The sequence below is a fragment of the Muscardinus avellanarius genome, assembly GCF_963383645.1.
Source record: "Muscardinus avellanarius genome assembly, chromosome: 17".
NCBI lineage: Eukaryota > Metazoa > Chordata > Mammalia > Rodentia > Gliridae > Muscardinus > Muscardinus avellanarius.
The window spans coordinates 22,220,755-22,243,106 of NC_137803.1; the positions used below are offsets into that span (position 1 = coordinate 22,220,755).

Below are 22,352 nucleotides of genomic sequence, written 5' to 3' on the forward strand. Positions count from 1 at the left end.
GAGCAATCAGAAAAGATTTTATAAAGCATCAATATCTTCTCTGGTCTTTGAAAGACATGTAAAATTTGTTCGGTTGAGCTATTCACAGAAGATTCCAAATGGTTAGAAGTGTACAGAGGAAAAACCCAGTCAGGGGCAATGCCTACGTGTGGACTGGTGATTAGACCTTCTGGGCAAGAGGTGAGGGTACATATAAGGACCTAGAAATAAACTATTAGGTGCCAATCTGATATGCAGAGAAGCTGGTATGGTTTTTGTTTGTTTTTATTTTTTCTTGGCAGACCATGGGAGCCATTGGAGAACTTTATGGAGTCTCATGTCATGTTTAACTTGCTTTAGAAAGAAATCTAGAAAGCAAAATATGAGTTTGGAAGACTCTAGACTAGTTATAATCCTCCTTTCCTCTCTTCTTTTATTCCTTTCTTATTTGTGGTACTGGGCAATAAATGCAGGGATGTTCTGCTTCTGAGCTACCCCAGCCCTACTTTTGTTGTTGTTATTTTGAAACAGGGTTTAGCTAAGTTGCTGAGGGCCTCACTAAGTTGCTGAGGTTGGCTTTGAACCTTTGATTTTCCTGTCTCAGCTTTTTAAGTACGAGGATTACAGGAATGTACCATCATGCCTGGCTATGCAGCTCTCCTGAGGGTTCAGGTGTAGATTCATAAATAAAAATAAAATATGACTGGGATTAGAGGGAATCCAGTAATTCAAACGGTACTCTGAAAGAAAAATCAATGGGCTATGGAAACTGCTGGATGAGGCAGTTATCTATGGGAAAGAAAAGTCTTACAATGATTTTGAATCACAGTGAGTTTTGATAGGAATGCACTAGAATATTGGCATAGGTAGACTTCAGTTGCAATACAAAAGCATCCGATTGGGGCAAAAGAGGCTAAGTGCATGGTATCTCTCAGCATAGTGAAATGTATGAAAGGACCATGGATTCATAGAGCATTGTGGCTGGGAGAATAATGATGAAGAGCAAGGAACTCTGTAACCAGACTTTGGAGTCCAGTTCTGACTCTACTACCAACTATCTATGTGGCTAAAAGCTTACTTAATCTCTGCAAGCCTCAGTTCCTTACCAATAAATCAGCCTGATAAGCAGTATCTACTCCAGGAGTTGAACAGTTGGCATTCATTATCTGCACTATGCATGCTTTCTAATTTATTATAATAAAATTGAGAGAAGATGTATTGGGGCACAGGGAGGACGTGATGCATAGTAATTAGAAAGTAACAACTGTTCATTCATTCCTTTGAATAAGTCGTAGTGATTGAATGTTCATGATGTGGCAGGTGTTATACTGGGTACTGGGGATATAAAATGATCTAAACTAGCAAACTGCCTGCTCACGTAAAGATTATGTTAAAATATGAAAAGCAAATAATAAATAAATAAGCAGAAAAATGCAAACATCAAAGTGATGTGTTAAGAAAAATGAAGCGTTACAGAGAGGGTGTGAGATGCTTTGCCGTTAGGCAACGCCCAGGGAGGACCTGCTTTTAAGGACAGCAGGTAAGGAGAGATTTAAATGAAATAACTGGCAACTGAAGCAAATACCTACAAAAAGAAATTCCAGGCATGACGTCTCTATTGGAATGGGCTGTCCAAAGAACAGAGAGGCAGATGACATGATTTTAACAGGTCCGGAGGTGAAGTGAGGGATAGGCACATAGGCTAGATCACATGGTGTGTTGTAGAGCATGGTGAAGTTTGCTGTTCCAAATGTTATGAGAAGTGACAGAAGAGTAACATGACCTAATGCACAGTTGTCGTCATGTAGACAACTGACTGTTAGAGCCAGAGACCGATTCTAAGTGTATTTCCATAGTCTAGCTATTTGAAGAGATGGCACTGGCTTCATTAAAAGCAAATTAGCCAAGTGTGGTAGCACTCTTGTCTCAAGGATGTTGAGACAAGGAGGGTCACAGGATCAAGGCCAGCCTCAGCAACTTAGCAAAGCCCTCAGCAACTTAGTGAGACTGTGCTTCAAAATAAATTAAAAATTAAAAGGGCTGGGGGTATAGCTCAGAGTTAGAATGGCCCAGGTCCAATCACCAGTAGATCAATAACAACAAGAGAAAAAGCAAAGCAATAAAGATGGGAAGGAGTGGTCAAATTGGAGACACATTTTTCAAAGAGCAAGTACAGGATTTAGTGAACGCCTGGCTTTGGGATATGAAGGAATCCGAGTAAACAAGCATGAACCTAGTGTTTCCAATCAGAGTAAAGATATGAGCAGTGGCACTATTACTTGAAATGAGGGAAAGAGCCCAATTATCAGATTTAAAGGTAGGTGAGGGTAGTCTTTTGAGCTCTTTGTATATTCTGGATATTAGCCCCCTATCAGAGTGGTGGCTGGTAAAGATTTTCTCCATTTTGTAGGCCTCCTCTTTAGGTTCTTGATGGTTTCCTTTGATGAGAAGAAACTTTTTAGTTTGAAGAGATCCCACTTATTAATTCTTGCTTTAATTTCCTGTACTTTGGAAGTCTTACTAAGAAATTTACTCCCTGTGCCTATTATGTTGGAGTGTAGATCCTATGCCTTTTTCTAATAACTTCACAGTCTCTGGTCTAATTTCTAAGTCTAGATCTCCATCAACAGATGAATGGATTGCAAAATTATGGTAAATACACACAATGGAATTCTATTCAGCTATAAAGAAGAATAAAATAATAGCATTTGCAAGAAGATGGAAGGAACTGGAGAACATTATGTTAAGTGAGATTAGTCAAGCACAGAAAGAGAAGGGACATATGTTTTCGCTAATATGCCCAAGCTAGGGAGTAGTGGTAATACCAGAGGGACTCCAGGTGATGAAGGGGAAATTTCAGCAAAGCTTGAATGGAAGGAAAGGAGAGGAAGAAAGCTGAGGTTGTTCAATGGAGGAGCTACATACGAATATGTGTAATAGTATAAATATAGCATGGTTAACCTGGACACTCTATTGGGAAGGGAAATGGGGGATGGAGGGGGAAGGGCATGATGTACAATCTAAATGTACACCACTTTCAATATTTTCCACTTATAAAAAATAAAATAAAATAATAAAATAAAATAAAAACTTTGAGCCATAAACAATTAAAGGTGGGTGAGGGGATTATGGAAAGGCAAGATTTCTGTTTTGCTCATCCTATTAGACAGCCATTTGGAGAAACTGACTTGATGGTTGATAAGGAAGTTGATGTGGATTCTTGGAAGAGATGAGGTTGGAGATACAGTTTAGGATCCATCAGCTTGTAGATAACTTTGAGGCCACCAATACTAGACAACATTATCTAAGATGCTAGTGTGGATAGAAGTCTAAAGCCTTCTAGGTGCAGCTAGAGGGGTAGGAAGAAACCTGGAGGCTTTTAGCATAATACAAACCAAGGAAGGAAAGTATTTCAGGAAAAAAAAATAGTGAGAGCCTATGCCGGACTTGGCTGAGACTTGTGACTTGCCATTTAATTTGACAATGTGAAGATACTGTTAACCTTGGCAACCAGGGTTTCAGTGGACAGTGACTGTGTCTATCTTATCAAAAGTAATAAAAAGATTAGAAAGAGGAGAAAGTAAGTATAAACAACTTTTTAATTTTTTTTTATCACAAGGGAGGAATGGAGCTTTAGTTAGAGGGAAAAGTGGTATCAAGCAAGTATATATAAAACAGGAGTTAGGACAGAATGTTAACGTGCACATACCTGTTGTGATGATGAGTGAGGAGGATGGAGGGTGCCTGCAAGCAAGGGAGAGTTACAGAGGAGGTCCTGAGTAGGATAGCAGGGTGGCAAGAAGATTATCCGACAGGAGCAGAGCGGTCAACTAAATTTGATGCACAGAAAAGCATCCTTTTTCCTAATGCCTCTCTGTTTTAGCTAAGAGCAGTGAAAAGAGAAAGATATTGAAGTTTGAAAAATCAGAATATATTTAAGAAGTCATCTAATAAAAGAAAATGACCACTAGAGAAGTGTAGCGCAATTTCTAAATAGAGAAGAGTTAACCCTAGACTTGTCATATATATGCAGAAGCCAGGATAGGTGTTTTTTCTACACACAACTATTAGGTCAAAGAGCAAGACTGGTGGGGTTTGCAAATTTAATCATGGTTTAATTTTTTTCAAAAGAGTAAGATGGGGAAGGAGCATCAAAGGCGATAAGAGAAGAAAATAGATGACTTTAAGTTATAAATGGAGTTTGGAGGAAAATGAAGATGTAAAAAGATAGAATACACTGGGAAAGTGGTTGAGTTAATGAGTTGGAGGTCCTGGAGGGACTGGAGAAGTGTTAGTGAGGGAGCAATCAAATAAGTGAGAAGTAAACTAATAATAAGGTGATAGAAAGAAGGATGACAGAACCTGATCCTGTATCAATCTGACTGCTCTGGAATTGATGTACTGAGGAGAGAAGGGGCCAACATCACTGCAGGTAACAATAAAGGAGCAAACGGTGCACTGTATAAGATGGATTATCTGCATGAATAGTATAATTATCAAGATTGATCATAGAGGAAATTGGAATGAAAGTGATCCCTAGATGCTAATCTCATCAGTGACTGTGAGATTGAGAGAGAATCCTTCAACAGGGAAGGGCTGGTGAATGAATGTCCAAAATCACTTGTTTCAACAGAGCCACATTACTTAAGTGAGAGAAGCAGAACCACTAAAACCAAGTAAAAAGTAAAGCTACAATGGTGGCCGTTAGAGTAAGATCGATAAGAAAATCCACGTTTCAGTTCTTGTTCCATACATCCATATTTTCACAGTCTTAAATATGTAGCCATCTATTTTCGAACAGGGTATTTAATGCATACAGAAACACAGTAACAGAATAAAGATTGTGACTTTTAATGATAAAATGATATTAGTCATTCCTCATTATTTTTGTTCATCTTAAAATTTCAGAGACAATACTAATTATTCCTGGTCATTTGGTGTTTTATAGAAATATGAGGTGCATATGGGAAATGCTTCATGTCTTCATCATGGGACCCAGTGTTACTCACCAGGGTTGTTGGACTGGGCCTCCATGGGAATCATGAGCTTGGTCCGCGTGGCTCGGCGAGCAGCCAGTGAGCGTTCCAAAGTTGACATGGAGCTCCCAGCCTCCTCGGTGTCTTGGCCTACAACAAAGTATGCTTAAGAAACACACATTCTTCAAAGATACAACACTTACAGCATTTCTGGCCAGGCGTCTGAATGCCTTGCAAGTCTCATAGGTGTTATTGATGATGGCATTTACTGTTTCCAAATAACATACTTGTACTATATAGACATTAATGAAATTAACCTTAACGTCATTGCCCTGAAAGAACTATGATATATATTAAACATTATACCTGTGACATATGCATACATAGATGTATGTGTGTATATACATACATATATGTTGAGGTACTGGGGATGGAATCCAGGGGAATTCTAACTCTGAGCTATACCTCCAGCAACCCTATGTTACTTTGAAACAGGGTCTTACTAAGTTGCAAAGGACTTCACTGAGTTTCTGAAGCTGGCCACAAACCTGTAATTCCTTTGACTTAGCCTTTTAAATAGTGGGATTATAGGAATGTGCCATGTGGCCTGGCTTATAATTTATATAATTTATATTTTTATGCTTACCATATATGCTTAATATATTTATTTTTCCAAAGTGATATACCATACATACTATTTTGTAAACTGCTTAAAAATAATATGAACATCTTTATCAATAAATATGATGGTGGTATAATTTTTAATAGCTACACAATATTGTTTGTATTAATTTACTAAAATTGATGCAATGTACACTTTAAATAAGACATGTAAGACATTTAAATCTTATTAAAATCATGGGAAACAAACTATATTGTTTAAAAATAACAATAGTCATAGTCATACAATTTTAATATACTTTCAGAAGCTACTATGCATGCATATAAAATGTATGTCTCCAAAATACAGTGAGAAAGAGTCCCTAAAAATAGTGAGAAAGAACTATTTTTCAATAGTGAGAAAAAATATGCAGATTTGAAAAGTTAATGATAATATGTTAAGAAAAAATTAAAAATTCTGAATAGTTTGTTAAGTGTATTTTCTCACTTGTACAATATACATATAAAAGCATACTGCTTTTTCACATATTTGTATTGAATATGTATGTGTATACAAATCTACACACACACACACACACACACACACACACACACACACATATATATATATATATAAAATTCCAAGAATGTCACATACAAACTTTTTAACATTGCTTTCTTTTCATGAAAGAAATAAGAAATCTGGGGAATTGGGGAAGGGCTCCATGAAAGATGTGCACATGTATGCCTTTACTATCTTGTATTCTATTAAGATGTATGACTACAATGTATCAATAAAAAATAAAAATAAATAAATTTAAGGTAGAGAAAAGATAAATTCAGTTTATTTTTTTCAGGTACTATTTTTCTCAACATTTTTGTATTTTTCTTTTGTTTAATCAATCATACATATTCATTCTTTTTTCTATTAAAATCATAATTGTAGGGCATAGTTGTACATGCCTATAATCAAAATACTTGGGAGGCTGAGACAGGAGGGTCGCAGATCTGAAGAGAGTTTCAGAATTGTAGAAAGACTCTCGAGCACCTAGGGAGACCCTGTTGCAAGGTCTGGGACTGAGATTGTAGTAGCTTGCAGGTGGAATACCCCCTGAGTTCAATGTCCAGTAGCAAAAAATCATAATTAATAATATTTTAAATGGACAATAATCCTGGAAAAACTTCCATGTAGGAGGGTTAATGATGCCTAAACCTGAATCTGTATACATTCTCCAAAATTGATATGATGAATGAAGTTATTCTAATTGTATACCTTCAACAACCCCCAAAAAGAAAACAGGCTAAGCCTCAAATTTTCTTTAATTAAAAAAAAAAAAAAACTGCTGGTTGTGGTGGCGCACGCTTGTAATCCCTGCGCTTGGGAGGCAGAGACAGGAGGATCGTGCAAGTTCAAAGCCAGCCTCTCTGGCTTAAGAGACCCTGTTTCCAAATAAAAATATAAAATAGGTCTGGGAGTATAGCCTGGAGGTAGAAGGGTTCCATCCCCAGTACCACCAAAAAAATTAAAAAGTAAAATAAAATAAAATAAAATAAAAACAATCTCTTCCAACAATGCTAATGATCAGTCTAGTATTGCAGAATGTTGTGCAAAGCTGGATATCTAGGAAATAAACTATAGGAGAGAGAATCGAGGAATAAGGGCTCTGAGACTAACTTAAAATGATTCACAAGATGAAGTACATTCCACCTATAAAAATATTACAAATTTTTCTAGGGGACTCAAACATTTAAAAGTATATCAGCCATTGTGGTGGCATTCACCTGCAATCTCAGTACTTGGAAGGCTGAAACAGGAGGATCACAGACAGGTATGCAGCCAGCCTCTGCAACTTAGCAAGGCCTTCAGCAACTTAGTGAGACCCTATTTCAAAAAGAAAAAGAAAAACAGAGCTGGGGCTGTTGTTTTGAGGTCGAATGCCTCTGGGTTCCGTCCTCATTAAATAAAAAAACAAGTAAAGAAATTTTTAAAAAGTGTGTAGGTTTAAAAACGATAGCATCATAAAAGCTTCAATTCTGTGGAAGAAGAAAAAAAATTTTAATCAGGGTTGAAATTTTCCAAACCTTGGTAGCAAACATAACAAAAGACTTAAAGAATTCGCTAAACTTTAAATGGGATAAAACCAAAGAAATCTATGCCAGACACATGCCAGACATCTAAAAACTAAAGACAGCAGCATCAAGATCTTACAGCAATGAGGGGAAAACATGTATGTAGTGGTGAAAGATCTGAATGACAGTAGTTTCTCATCAGAAATCCTAGGAGCCAGTTGCAAGTAACACAATTTTTGGCTGTGAAAAGAGAACTGTCAACTTTGCAGTGGATAGACAACAGCTAGCAAATATACACTTCAAGAGTGAAGATGTTGGGTGTGGTGGCGCACGCTTGTAATCCCAGCATTTGGGAGGCTGAGACCAAAGGATCATGGTTTGCAGACAGCCTCAGCTACTACTTAGTGAGGCCCCTTGTAGCTCAGTAGACCCTGTTTCACAATAAAAAATACAAAATAGAGTTAGGGGTGTAGCTCAGAGGTAGAATGCCCCTGGATTCCATCCCCAGTACCTGCCCTAAAAAGATGTTATCCTCTAAATTAAATATCTTTTTTAATTGAATATCAGGCAGTGTTGTATAATGTTGAAATTTACTCATTCATGCTTCAGAGTCAAAAGTTAGGGATCAACATTGTGGTTTTGCTGTAGTGGTATTATAGTTGGAATTCATTTAAAAATTCAATTTATCAGTCATGGAGAAGACTTTGCCTGTCTTTGCTATATTTTTAAAAAGTATTTTGAAACCCATTATGTGCAAAAAAGATGTCTCATAAAGAGACAACTTTAATAATTTATTTTCCAGTTATTTCAGATCTATTTTGGTGGTTGATAAATAAGGTAGGTTTTGTTTAAGCAGACTGACTACTAAGAGTAGAAAGAAGGAAGAAATGGATAAAACCAAAAAGTAACTTTTGCTTGATTAAAAAATCAACTCAGCTATTGCTCAATTCATTTCTCTTTTCCATAGCTAAAGTGTAAATATCATAAATTAATTACTGGCTTATTCAAAGAGCTAATTTCATGGGCAGAAAACAGTGTAAGCCCTTTTATAAAAGTATTGCATAAATTAATTAAAATTGGATCAATAAAGCATGGATTATGGAATCAGAAAGTTTCAGTCCTGGCTAAGCAATGCTAGCTGTGAAATCCAGAAAATGTTAAACTATTATTTAACATTTAACATGAAGTAAATGTAGTAGCTTCATTTACTACATTTACTTTTACGAGGAAGATGATAACACTAATCTAAAACTATGTTTGATTAATTCAAATTCTTAATTCATAGGGCATAAAAACACCAGTCTCAAAAATTAACATTATCTTTCCTTACATAGTTTACTGCTTAGAAACCCCATCATTAAATGTACTGATTTTTGTTAGGTAATGCTATTAATTGATGTTGAGTTTTGTTCTTCTAACTAGAAGAACACAGAAAACACTTTATGTAATGCAAAGTATAACTTGCAGGATTTTGAAGGCGACTTTCCCTGTTATTACAAAGGAGGCAACCAGAGCCTCAAATTGAAGACGAACAGGAAGAAGTATCCTTACATTCTAAAGAAAATAGCTGTCATTTAGAGTTAAACATCTCTTATGACTTCTTAATAACACCAAAACCAATCTGAAAGTCCTCAGATGTCATCTCAGCACATAAAAGACAAAGGGAAAATAAAAGAGGAGACATCCTCCAAGTGATTGACATAACTCTATGAGGGCAGAGAGGCGCCGCCATCCCCTCCAATGGGAAGCTGCTGTTCAGTTCAGAAAGAGCTGTGAACTGTGCAGGTGCCTGCAAAAGCAATTTACTTTTTCTGCATTCTGCACGTGGAAACCTGTCCAGGCAGCAGCACACTTGCTGCTCCACCCGGTGCCTGTGTAAACAAAGTAAAAGATCATTTGGAAGGCCAGTGGTAGTGTACAAGGTCCCTCACCATGGGCCAGGCAAGGATGTAGGAACTTCCTAAGGATCAAGTGAGAATGTGGAAAGTTGGTTTGGCTCACTTCCTCTTGTTGAGACTCTTAAGTACAATGATGTCCCACCAGAGGTTCCATGAGGTTGATAGAGAGAGCTGTGCTTGACCAGAGGGTGTCGAATCCTGACCTGATATCTCGCATCATGGAGTTGGGCACATTAAGAACTCATACTTGTGTTTCATAAGAGACCCAGAATCGCATCCTACCCAGAAGCTAGCCCATGTGCCTAGAAAGACAGGGAGAAACTTCAGAATCTTTTCTTTGCTCCCTCTTCCCCTCTTTACAGTATTCCGTGTTCTTTGTTTAGATGCCTGCTGGGGTGGGAAGGTTGGAGAAAAGATGTAAGGTGTTTCTGAAACAGACTGCATCTGCGCTTCTGAAACAACTAGGCCACTCCACATAGCTCGAACGTGCTGGGGGGGTTTAAAAAACGAACTGTAATTGTCTGTCTCCAGATTCAAAAATACAGCCAACTATGAGGAAAAAGCATCTTGAACTTAAAAGTTTAGGTTGTAATTTTCAATAGAACTAGACTGCCCTTTAGAAACCGAAAGTGACAGAAAAAATTAGGGAACTGCTTGAGATACCATTTAAAGGCCACAAAGGGAATATTAAATTATCTGTGGTTGAAAGTCAGTTGTTGAAGTCCTTGTTTATGCAGTTCTGAGGTGGCAAAGTCCAATAAGCCAATTTCACATTCACATAACTAAAGTATTTTAATTTAGTTTTAAAACACCAACTACTCACTCTATCATCACTTGAATAGACTAAGGGATTTTTCTGGCCTCTGATTATTTCATTTCTCAATAACCATGTAGATAACAGGAGGACCCACAGAAAAGTGAAACAGCAGATAACCACTTTATAGAGTTTTTAGTGATTCATAGACACTGATAATTATTGTCTACCAATTCACTGAAAAATAGGTAATTTTTCCTCAGTATTTCCCTTGTATAAAACTAGCTTCCAAGCCAGGCATGATGGCACGTGCTTGTAATCCCAGTACTTGGGAGGCTGAGACAGGAGGATCCGGAGTCACAGCCAGCCTCAGCTACTTAGTGAGGCCCTCTGCAACTTAGTGAGACCCTGTTTCAAAATACAGAATGAAAAATAAGGCTGGGGGTGTAGCTCAGAGGTAGAATGCTCCTGGATTTAATCCCCTCCCCACAAAAACAGCTCCCAAACTTTTTTGAAAAGAGTTGAGTGATCATGGGATATGATTATCTGCAGATGACAGATGAACTCCATGGTAATGCAGGCCAAGATAAGAGAATACTTTATTTTTCATAGTTCAGATGTCCCTAATCTGATTGTTTAAAACAAGGAATTTACAGCCGATTTAGAATCAACTTTTAATTGTCTACAGAGATTGAGGACTGAAAAATGTACAGACAGTTTCATTAGTCATTGCCTTGACAAAATTTTGGCTCAAGGTTTAATTGGATGTAATAATCACCTCTGGGTGGCCCATTTCAATATATCCCAAATGCGTTCCTTATAACTTCTTAGAACTTTCAAGAATTGTTAACATTACAAAGGGCAGGCCACAGGATGATGGAGAATAGAGCTTTGTCACTGTTGAATCAACCAAATTTCTCTTTCTATGTGTATGCATGTGTGGGTACTGGCTACTGAACTCAGGGACATTCTACCTCTGAGATATACCCCCCGCTCTTTTTCAGTTATTTTTTTTTTTCTTTTGAAACAACACGGTCTCACTAGGTTTTTGAGAGTCTTCCTATGTTACCGAGGCAGGCCTCAATCTTTCATCCTCTTGTCTGAGCTTCCCAAGTACTGAAATTACAGGCATGAGCTACCATGCCCAGCTGCCACAACCAAATTTCTATCAGATTATGTTAATGATTGGTAGATGAGCCATAAATACATGGAAATTAGTGGAAGATACCTACACACACACACACACACACACACACACACACACACACACACACACGGCATAGAAAATTCCCTTGTGGAGCTGAGAAGGGTGTGTTCCTCCCTTACTCTGACAAGGTGGTGGTTACCTGAGTGGGAGGTGCTCTTACTCCCCATTTGGGTTTCTGATTGGCTGTGGCTGACTGGTGTGAGATCGTGGCAGCTCTGGGTGGGGGAGTCTCTCCCTGCAGGGTCAGTGCCAGATGGCTTCTCGATATTTTTCATCTCCATTTCTTCATGATGAATCCAGAGATCAGGGGGGCGGAGGTCTTTCTGGCTGCCCTTCCGTTTGCCTGCACTGTGGGTCGCCCGTTTCCTGTGGAAAAAGAAAGGTAGCCATGAGTGCCCCTGTTCCCTGGCTCTTCCTCTCCTTCAGCAGTCAATTCATGCTGGAAGCAGGGAAGAAGACAAAAGTACTCCCAGGAGGAATTTCATGAAACCCCTAAATTGGCAGACTGGTCTTGGCTGCCTTTCCTTTCCTCCCCTAGAGCTTCACCAACTTAGAGCTCTGAGATGCAGTGCTGAATCCCCCGGGCCTCGGCTGCCTGCCAGCTCGCTCCATACTCCAGCTTCACCTGCTGCAGATTCATGCACCAGGTAACAAGGGGTTAGATGGAGCCATACGCCAATCTTGGGAGCTGGGCATCGGGTACCTGACTGCAACATCTGTTCAGGAGATAAGTTAAGGAGTTGCTTTGAAAAGAGAGATAGAAATAAAGAGACCAGAATTCCTGCCAACAGCTAAGATCGGGGCTTAGACGAAAATCTATACCTCAGCTGTATAATGTGCAACCAGGAGGGTTGTTACTTGAAAACAAAAGGCCGAATAAGGACATTCTTAGGCGAATAAAACATTTTCTCCTTGGAATCACTAAATGTCTGGATTCAAAACCAATAAAACTCTCCTTTGAAAAATAGGAGAGAAAGATCTATTCTTTGGAAATATACTTCAAATGGCAAATGTTAAAAATTTCCCTTTTGGCCTCAATAAAAATTTTGGAGGGAAAAATTAAAAAATTTTAGCACTAATTTCATCTTGAGGCAAGATTTAAGATTTTAAATATTTCCTGCACTGGACAAGGTGGCATTTGCCTGTAATCCCAATTCTTGAGAGGCTCAGTCAGAATTGCTTATTCTAACATAACTACAGCAATTTAGCAAGACTTTTGGTAATCTAACAAGACCCTGTTTCAAGACAAAAAATAAAAAGGGCTAGGGGTGTAGCTTGGAGTTAAAACACCACTAAGTTCAATTTTCAGTAACACACACACACATACACACACGCAAAAAAATAACAACAACAATGAAAAGTTTCCTGCTTGCTAGATACGGTAGTAGGTACTCATGCTAAGTCATTCTCTATAGCAAGGGATCAGAGATATGCAGGTTAAATCTGCCCACATCTGTTTTTGTAAATAAAGTTTTATTGGAATACAAACTTTTTGTCTTTGCACTTTAATCAAACAAAGACTATATGGCTTGAAAACTCCTAAGCTGTTTTTGTTATTTGGCCCTTTACATGAATAGTTTTGGACCCTGTTCTACAATTCCATAATTATTTTAATTTCTACTATATATATCTTATAAAATAATAATACCTCTTGTAAAGCAAAATGCAAATAGTTAACATCTACCTCTGACAGAAGCCCATGGAAAGAATTATTTCCCACTTTCTTCCTTTGCAAGGAAGAGTTTATTGTGGTAATTGTTTTCCCTGGTTGCTACGTGGCTTAAATGAGCTATTTGGAGGGAAAACACTTGGGCTTGGGACCTGTGCATAGCCACTGGAAGCAGCTTTGCTTTTCCAATTGTTGAATACAATTCTTTGCAAATATTTGGCAATTAATAGATGTCTGATGGTATAATTTGTTCCATCTTCCCCATTATTTTCTCTATTGCTTTTTTGTGGTACTGGGAATGGAACCCAGGGGCATTCTACCTCCAAGCTACTCCCCTAGCCCTATTTCTTATTCTTTATTTTGAAACAGGGCCTCACTAAGTAGCTGAGGCTGTCCTTGAACTGTGATCCTCCTGTATCAGCCTCCCAAATACTCCAAATACTGGGATTACAAGTGTGAGCCACCCTACCAGGCATCTTTCCTATCTTTCTTAAAGCATGCTATTGAGATATAGAGCCAAAGGACTCCAGACTTATTACCTATTTCATAGTTTAGTAGAAAAATAATGTTTTCTGCTCTAATATTTTCCCAACAATGACTTGCGTTTTGCTGATATCCTTCCAGAAGCTCCACACTGTCTCCAGACATTGTTCTAAAATAACTTCTAGATCCCATGCTAGGATAAGAACTCCCTGCGAACAATCCATCCTCTGAATCCATTTCCTTACCCCTCACTTATTCCCTTTGATCTACAATTTACACAACGCTATTTATGTAGTCTACCCAGGCAACACAGATGAATTTAATCTCACTCTCAAACTTGCAGGTTGTACCCTTTTATCTCTCTACCAGATCAAGGTGCTAAATAACTTAACCCTAGCATCTATATGGCTACCTACAATAAAGTACCAGTCTCCAAATCTAGGACAACATAGACAGACTCTTAATGATAATTCAATATTAAAATAGGATAAAGGGGAGAAACAGAAATTTTGAAACCCGTGATCAATTATGAATTCTGGTTACCTCATGCTTACACACATGCCTCATTCATTCATTCATTCATTTTCTAGTCCCCAAGACTTCAGTGACAAGCAACTCCTGGTGTTTTCTATTGTTATAAAATACTCCAAACTGGGTATGGTGGCACACACCTGTAATCTCAGCCCTTGGGAAGCTGAGAAAGGAGTATCATAAATTCAAGGCCAGCCTCAGCAATTTAGCAAGACCCGCAGGAACTTAGTGAGATCCTGGTTCAAAATTAAAATAAGAAAAGTAGGGCTGGGGATCTAGTTCAGAGATAGAATGCCCCTAGGTTATTCAATCCCTAAGACAAACAAACACAAAACAAGAAAGAGAAAAAATGGTGCTTGTAATCCCAGTACTTGGGAGGCTAAGACAGGAGGATCATGGTTCATGAACAGCCTCAATTACTTAGTGAGGCCCTCTGCAACTTAGACCTTGTTTCAAAATGAAGAAGAAAAAAAGAGGGCTGAGGGTATACCTCAGAAGTAGAATGTCCCTGGATTCAATTCCCAGTACCACACACACACAAAAAAAAAAAAAAAAAAAATAGGAAAAAGAAATAAGAAAATGAATGGGCTAAATGGGCTGAGGAACCTTTTTAATGTTGTTCTGTTTCATTCAACTATTATGCCTGGTAAAAGCATACACATTTTTCTGATGGATTTTAATTGGACCAACACCTCTTCAGAAAAGCTATGCACCCTCCGAGCTGACTGTCAGTAAGAATCTAAATATCTGTAAACACACTTTACTTCCATTCTACAAATATTCAATTGATGACCATCTGACTGCTCTTCTTTCCTCTAACCTTTCTTCAAGAAAGAAATCTTTGGCTTTGAAGAGGCTCCCCCTCCAGCCCTCCCACCCACACAGCAGGTGTGCAATAAAACTAACAAGTGCTCATGACTAAATTGTCTGAAATTTGTCTTAAAACCTACAGGAACAGCTGTCACCCTGACCTTCTCCCCATCTGTTGGTTCTCTAACATAATTACTGCTGCTCACCGCAGCCTACTGTTCCTTTGATTCACCACTGCAGTCTTCAAAACATGCACGCAGGTGCCCCGAACAGTGGGTCCCAGGATGTGTCCCCTGGACCAGAGGGGTCGGCACTATCTAGGCGCCTGTCAGGAATGCACACTCGCCGTTCTATCTCAGATCCCCTGAATCAGAAACACACAGTACATGTGGTCCAGGGGAATCCGACGCACTTTGCGTTTGAAGAGCACTGTCGGGCGAATCATTTGGTTTTATTTATTTTTATTTCAAAGTTAGTATTTTCTATAAGATAAAGAATATTGCAGTTGTCTAGCCTTCTTTCATAATCTAAAATATATTCTTTTCCACAGGTATCAGTGATATTTTCCCAAGAATAACTTTAAAATAGGAATGTCTCTTCCTATCCTGGTGTGCCTGAAAAAGCAAAGAATCCGTCAAAGCTCTCAGTTTTATCCTCCTCATACTATGATTCATAAAAGGTCTTTTCTGTTTTGCTTTTGTGTTTGTTTTGTGTGTGTTGTGTGTGTGTGGGGGGGCGGGTTACTATGGATTGAACCCAGGCTCTATTTTATTTTATCTCATTTTGTGTGTGTGTGTGTGTGTGTGTGTGTGTGTGTGTGTGTGTATGTATGTGTGTGTGTGGGGGGGTACTGGGGGTGGAACCCAGAGGCTTTCTACCTCTGGGCTGTACTCCCAGACCTATTTTACATTTTATTTGTAAACAGGGTCTCACTAAGTTGCTGAGAGCCTCACTAAATAGCTGAGGCTGGCTTCGAACCTGAGCAATCCTCCTGTCTCAGCCTCCTAAGTGTGGCTTATTTCATCTATTTTGAAACAGAGTCTTGCCAAGTTGCTGAGGGCCTTGCTAAGTTAGTGACTAGCCTTGAACCTGTGAGCCTTCTGTCTCAGTCTCCAAAGCACTAGGATTATAGGTATGTGCACCACACCTAGATCATGATTGCTTTTTGGAGAGTCTCTTCACCTGTTCTCTTTTGGCCCACCTCTTCCTCACATTGCACATAACCAACTACCCTAGGAGAAGTTTCTTTCCTTATGGTTTTAATCAGCATGTTGGAAATGTGAATGGCTTAGAAGCGACATTGGTTCAGTGTCAATTTTACTGAAAAGTGAAGTTCTAAAATATTACTACCACCTCACAGATTCTCTTTCCACACTGTAATAACTCACTGAGTTCCCACTAGGTGCTTAGGCATCTTCTGCTCAAGTTGTTCAAAGAGGCACACAGTTCTATATTAATTTCAGAGGTCAAAGACATTTCCAAGACCCCACTGAGACTGAAGGAGAAATTCTCTGCACCACCAGGTATTTAGGGAAGACTTCAGAAGAAAAAAGGCCTGGGTAAGTGTGAAGAAATGATTACAAATTAATCAATGCCAGGTGATGCATGCCTGTAATCCCAGAATTTGGAAGGTTGAGACAAGAGGACTGCATATTCAAGAAAAGCCCCAGCAGGTTATCAAACCCCTTAGCATCTTAGTGAGACTCAAAATAATTAAAAATAAAAATAAAAATAAAATAGGGCTGGGGGTGTAGCTCAGAGTTAGAATACCCTTGGGTTCTATTCCTTGTAAAACACACACACACACACACACACACACACACACACACACACACACTAAAGCCCTAAGTATTTCCAGTTAAATTCTCTGTGAGATAAAGGTTTACATAGTTGAACAATTGATGGAAGTAACCTATAAGAGTTAAAGAGTAAATAAGAATTACAACAGTAACTCTTATTTGAGAGTTTTGATTTTCAGTATTAAAAACGATTATTTTGTCAAGATTTAAATGTGTGTTAATCTTTAAAACTTTCTGCACACACGTCAAATTAAATAGATGGCTCAACTAACTGATGATTCTATCAAGCAAAACTTGTGCTTTATTTACATATTTAACTTTAATATATTCAGACAAGATTGTTAATCATCTATTCAGATAACTGCCTTAGAAATATAAGAACTGTATTCTGGATTTCTAGGATATGCTCAAGGTCAAATATTTTTGTCTTAAGGATCTACACATAGATACTAACTTGACAAAACTTGTGATTTATATGTTTACCAGTAAATTGTTTATTACCTTATTAAAAAGCACAGATAAAAAATCAAACTTAGATTTTCATGAAACAATTCCTCTATATTAAGATATCCTACAGTAATCTCAATAATTTAAAATGTATATGAGATTATCTTTATTAAATGGCAATAAATAGTCTAATAAATAACTAAAAAGAAATGCAAAGTTGTTTTCAGGAGGGAGGATAGAAGCGATATAATTCTAATATTCATTATATTTGAAGAAACTGACGTCCAGGGATTAGGAGTGTTCCCTTAGGTGACATAATTAGTTTAATTGAGAAGCAGGAGAACCAGAGCTGGAACTTGGGTTGTGACTCTTGCTATTTAATGTGGTAAAAATGAAAACTTGCCCACTAGACTGTGTCCTAGTCACATCGACAATATTGTTATTAAGTATGTGTATGAATAAAAATCATTATTAACCACAGGATAAATGCATATCTATTGAACTAAATAAGGTATTACCAATAATTTATAAAAATGCTTTGATCTACTTGGATATAATTTAAGTCCTCTGACAAAATCACAAAGAAAAATTCCCATTCTCTAGCAGCTTCAGACAAAAAGAGATCTATTGAAGAAGGCCTGAATGTGTTTTCCACTTCACCCTATTAATTATATTAAACTCCCATTTTCAGAGAGCTCTGTAAAGAACCTGACTCTTTCAGATTGGAATTGATTTTGCTTTTATCTGCATTATTCAATTTGTTCTAAAGACCTCAATATTGTGTGTGTGTGTGTGTGTGTGTGTGTGTGTGTGTGTGTGTGTGTAGGGGGATCCTCAATGAAATCAAGAGAAACTCAATTTAAACTCAAAAATAACTCTAAGAAAATATGTTCTTTTCCCCTTTCCTCTGCTAAGAAATGCAAATAAAGAGCAGAATGAAGATCAATGGGCATGTCCCTGAAAAATAACTTTTAAAAATGTGAAAGTGATCAATTAAATACTGAAAGTCTTTTGGGGGTAAGGAGATAAAAACAAAAGTGAGTTGAAAAGTCACTTTTTTAGGTCTTTATTCATTCACAAAATTGTTTACTCTGTCCTTCACTTCCTAATTTTACAAGCAAGTTCTACTTAAGACTCAACATCTGCTCCTGTTCAATAAAACCTTCAAGCTTTTTTTTTTTTCTTTTTTTTTTTTTGGTGGTGGTACTGGGGTTCCTGGAAGCCCTTCTACCTCTGGGCTACACTCCCAGACCTATATTTTATTTTGGAAACAGGGTCTCTTAAGCCAGTGCACTGGCTTCGAACCTGCGAACCTGCGTGATCCTCCTGTCTCCACCTCCCAAGTGAGGGGATTACAAGCGTGCGCTACCACTCCTGGCAAACCTTCAAGCTTTTATCAAAAGGGCACAGCATAGGATTTGAAATAATTTAAATTTCTCACAATGGTGTCAAATTTCACCTTTGAGCCTAACATGGTGGCTCAGGCCTGTAATCCCAGTAATTAAAAGGTTGAGACAGGAGGATTGCAGGCTGGAGAACAACCTCAGTAATTTAGTGAAGCCCTCAGCAACTTATGGAGACCCTGTTTTGAGATAAAAAATGAAATAGAGCTGTGTGTGGGTATAGCATATCCACTTACATATAACACCCCTGAGTTCCATCCCAAGTGCCATAAGAAAGGTCACTTTTGCACACTGAAGAATTTGTCATTTTTTCTATAGAGAAACAAAATGTGCTCAAGAATGTCATTCATCAGTCAATATTATGGACAAATTTGCTTTTTATCATAATGACAATGGGGAAAATTAAAAAAAAAATAAAAAGCAAACCTGTTAAGTCGGTCATGGTGGCGCACATTTGTAATCCCTGTGCTTGGGAGGCTGAGACTGGAGGACTGAAGGTTCGTGTGGCCAGCCTCAAATACTTAGTGAGGCCCTCTGCAACTTAGTGAGACCCTGTTTCAAAATAAAGAATAAAAAAAAATGGGGCTGGGGTATAGCTCAGAGGTAAATTGTCCCTAGATTCAATCCCCAGTACCATACACACACACACACACACACACACACACACACACACACACACACGAAACATGCTATAGATGGTTTAGTTATAAGTCATTAGTTTAGCGAATGTACTGATGCTTTAAATACACTTATAAAATCGGCTAAGGGTGGTTTCAGTGCTTCTCCTTATCTCCTGCCTATGTGAAACCTCTTCAGATCTGCTTGAGGTCTGATATCTTGATGTCCCACCCTTCTGTGTTGGCACAGTCCATTTCCTGGTAACACTGGGCCAAGAGATTTTTCAGTGTCTCATTGTTAGGGTATGAATCTGGTTTCCCACCAAAACTCATGTTGAGACCTGGCCAGTCATGTAACCATGTTGAGTGGTATTGGGGCCTTTAAGAGGGATTAATCATTTCTTTGCAAGTATGAATTCTTGCTCTCATGGAACTAGGTTCATGGCTGTGAGAATGGGATGTATGAAAGTTAAGCCACCTCTCTCCACTCACTTCCTCTCCTGGCATGTGATCCCTCTCTTGGGCATTCTCTTGTGTTCTCTTTTTTTCCCCTCTCTCTCTTTTTTAACATGCATATAGGAGCAGGTATCTCTCATCAGAAACTGAGCAGATGACAGTATTATGCTCCGGACTGCCAGAATCATGGGCCCCAAATAAACTACTATATTTTTTGCAAATTATCCAGCCTTGGGTATTTTGTTATAGCAAAAGAAAAACAGATTGAGATCCTCAATTGTTTCTTTCCTAGAGCCTTATTGGGCGCCTGACACTCTGGAAGCTCTGTGAGTGATCTTGTCTTTGCAGAATGCGTAACACTCCAGTCTAACCTCCTTCAGCTCATTTGACGAGGCTTCTCATTTGGGCAGAATGTTTCAACGCATCAACCATTACAGCTTCTAAATAGTCCAATCCCACAATACAGCTGGATATAAAATGCGTCCTTCCATGAAAATGAATTAAATACAAGGACTGCCTCTTCGTCCTTTGTCTCTCTGCAGAATGCATATCTTTCCCTCTTCTGTTCCTAAACACCTCACTCTACAATGCTGAAGAGACCCTGGAGGTCAATGCATCGAGTTATAATATCTGCAGAAGGGATAAAGACTGAGCTATTACAAGAGAAGAGAGGAAATTGTTTGCTGGAGAATCTCTGTCTAGCAATGAGTATAGTATATAGTTGTCTAGTCAGCCACCTAGGGGCCCAGCCTCAGGCTTTCAGAGCCAGCACCAAGCCTCAGGCCAAAAAAAAAAAAAAAAAAAAACCAAAAAACTGTGGAGCTAGTGAAGCAGTATAGCTGAAAAACACAAATCAGACTGCTTTGAAAAGGGCGAGGGAGTCAAAGAGGCAGACGGTGGCTACGAGATGATTGCCGGTTTCCAGAACTGACTCTCGCAAGACAAATACGCTTGTCATGGGGTGTTGCTTGAAGGACCTCAGCTGCATTATAACCATGCTTTTATTCTAAAGCTTGTGTTTTGATGCAACCTTCTCCGCATGTGCTAGAATTTAGAGCTGTACAATGTAAAAATACCTTAAACTGCTCACCACTTTTAATTTCTGATAATTAACCATGCCAAGAAAATAGAAACTCTTAGATTTCTGGACTCTCCTTTTTTATTACTGCCTTCAGACTAAGTATCCCATAGGATTGTAATAACATTGAGTTTGGTATTCTATACTTAGTCATCCATTCGACTAGCATTGATTAACTGCCTCCAGGCTCCCCGTCAAAAGTGATAAATAAGTCCTCGTAGAGGAATACTATCTCCAATTTTCTTTACATGATTGTGGAGTTTAGAAGCGGGGATCTGGTGGAGTCCCTTCTCTGAGTGTAACTAAAAGAACACCTGCCCTCCTTTTGAAAAGAATCTGGACCTCAGAAGTAAGAACAGAGACAAATGCAAGCAGGTCTTCAGGGATTCTGTTGTTGAATCTGCGAGCCTAGCCATTGCTCAGTTACTCACCTGGAGCAGACAAAAGAGGGGGCTTTCCAGAATTAGGAGATAAGGAACGATGGATGAATATGAGAAGAGAGACACAAAAAATCTGACCCAGGAAGATGGCTTCTTTCCTCCTGGGAGTCACTGTCACTTACTTCCTCTGCTGGGCGGAAGAGCGCCGGGTGCAGATCACGGCCACTGTCCCCACGACTAGCACTGTGATGATGCCCACGGTGACCACAATGATCACAAGCAGGTTGCCGTTCTTCTGAGGGGTGGCGCTGCCGTGTGGGGGATGCATCTGTCCAATGGGCGGCTCTGGGAAAAGACAAGCATAGGAGCTCAGGTTTAGGGAGATGTGGCCAGTGTTTAGCAAGCTCCATAGGGAATGTGAAGAGGTCCTCTGGTTTGAGGCGTCTTTGAAGCAGGGTTAGGGGCAGTGATAAAAAATGAGAGAAAAAGACCTAAAGTGTCCAAACAAGATAAACAACAACATATGTCTACATAAAAGCCTGGAGAAGAACATTCACAGCAGCGTTATTTAGGCTAGCACAAAGTTGAAACAACTAAAATGTTCACGAACTGACAAGTATGGTCTATCTGTGTCATGGAATATTACTCTGTCACAAAAAGGAATGAAGTGTTGACACGTGTTTCAGTGTGGGTTAATCAGGCAAACATGATGCTAAGTGAAAGAAGTTGGACAAATTAGGCCACATAGCACATGATTATATATATATATATATATATATATATATATATATATATATATATATATATATATATTATCTAGACTAGGTCAATCTGTAGAGATGGAAAGCTGACTGGTGATTGCCAGTAGATGGGAAGAGGAAGTAGAAGCCTGCCAGTGGGCCTAGGGTTTCATTTTGAAGTGATGGAAATGTTCTGCCATTAGATGCTGGCAATGGCACCATAACTTAAGGACTGCACCAAAAACAACTGATTTGAATACTTCTAAAGGTTAAATCTATGGTATATGAGTTAGACTCAATTAAAATTAATCTATCCTATTGAATAGATAAGGAGGACTGGAAGAAAGATGTTATTTGCACTATAAAATTATAATGAGAAGAAACAGAGGGGCTATCGTTTATGATAAAGTGTTATTGATAGAATGCTGTGAAAAACAAATTTTTATACCACTCAT

General features: G+C 38.6%; 1 protein-coding gene across 1 annotated transcript in view; it reads right to left on the reverse strand.

The window, feature by feature from the left end:
- Positions 1 to 22,352, reverse strand: part of DCC (DCC netrin 1 receptor) — a gene marked incomplete at both ends in the record, with an annotated part of 1,196,613 nt that overhangs the window by 51,950 nt on the left and 1,122,311 nt on the right. Inside the window, 3 exons of the mRNA XM_080714768.1 lie at positions 4,989 to 5,105; positions 11,624 to 11,850; positions 21,340 to 21,502. Coding sequence (XP_080570894.1) covers positions 4,989 to 5,105; positions 11,624 to 11,850; positions 21,340 to 21,502 — 507 coding nt within the window. The remainder of the gene's footprint in view (positions 1 to 4,988; positions 5,106 to 11,623; positions 11,851 to 21,339; positions 21,503 to 22,352) is intronic.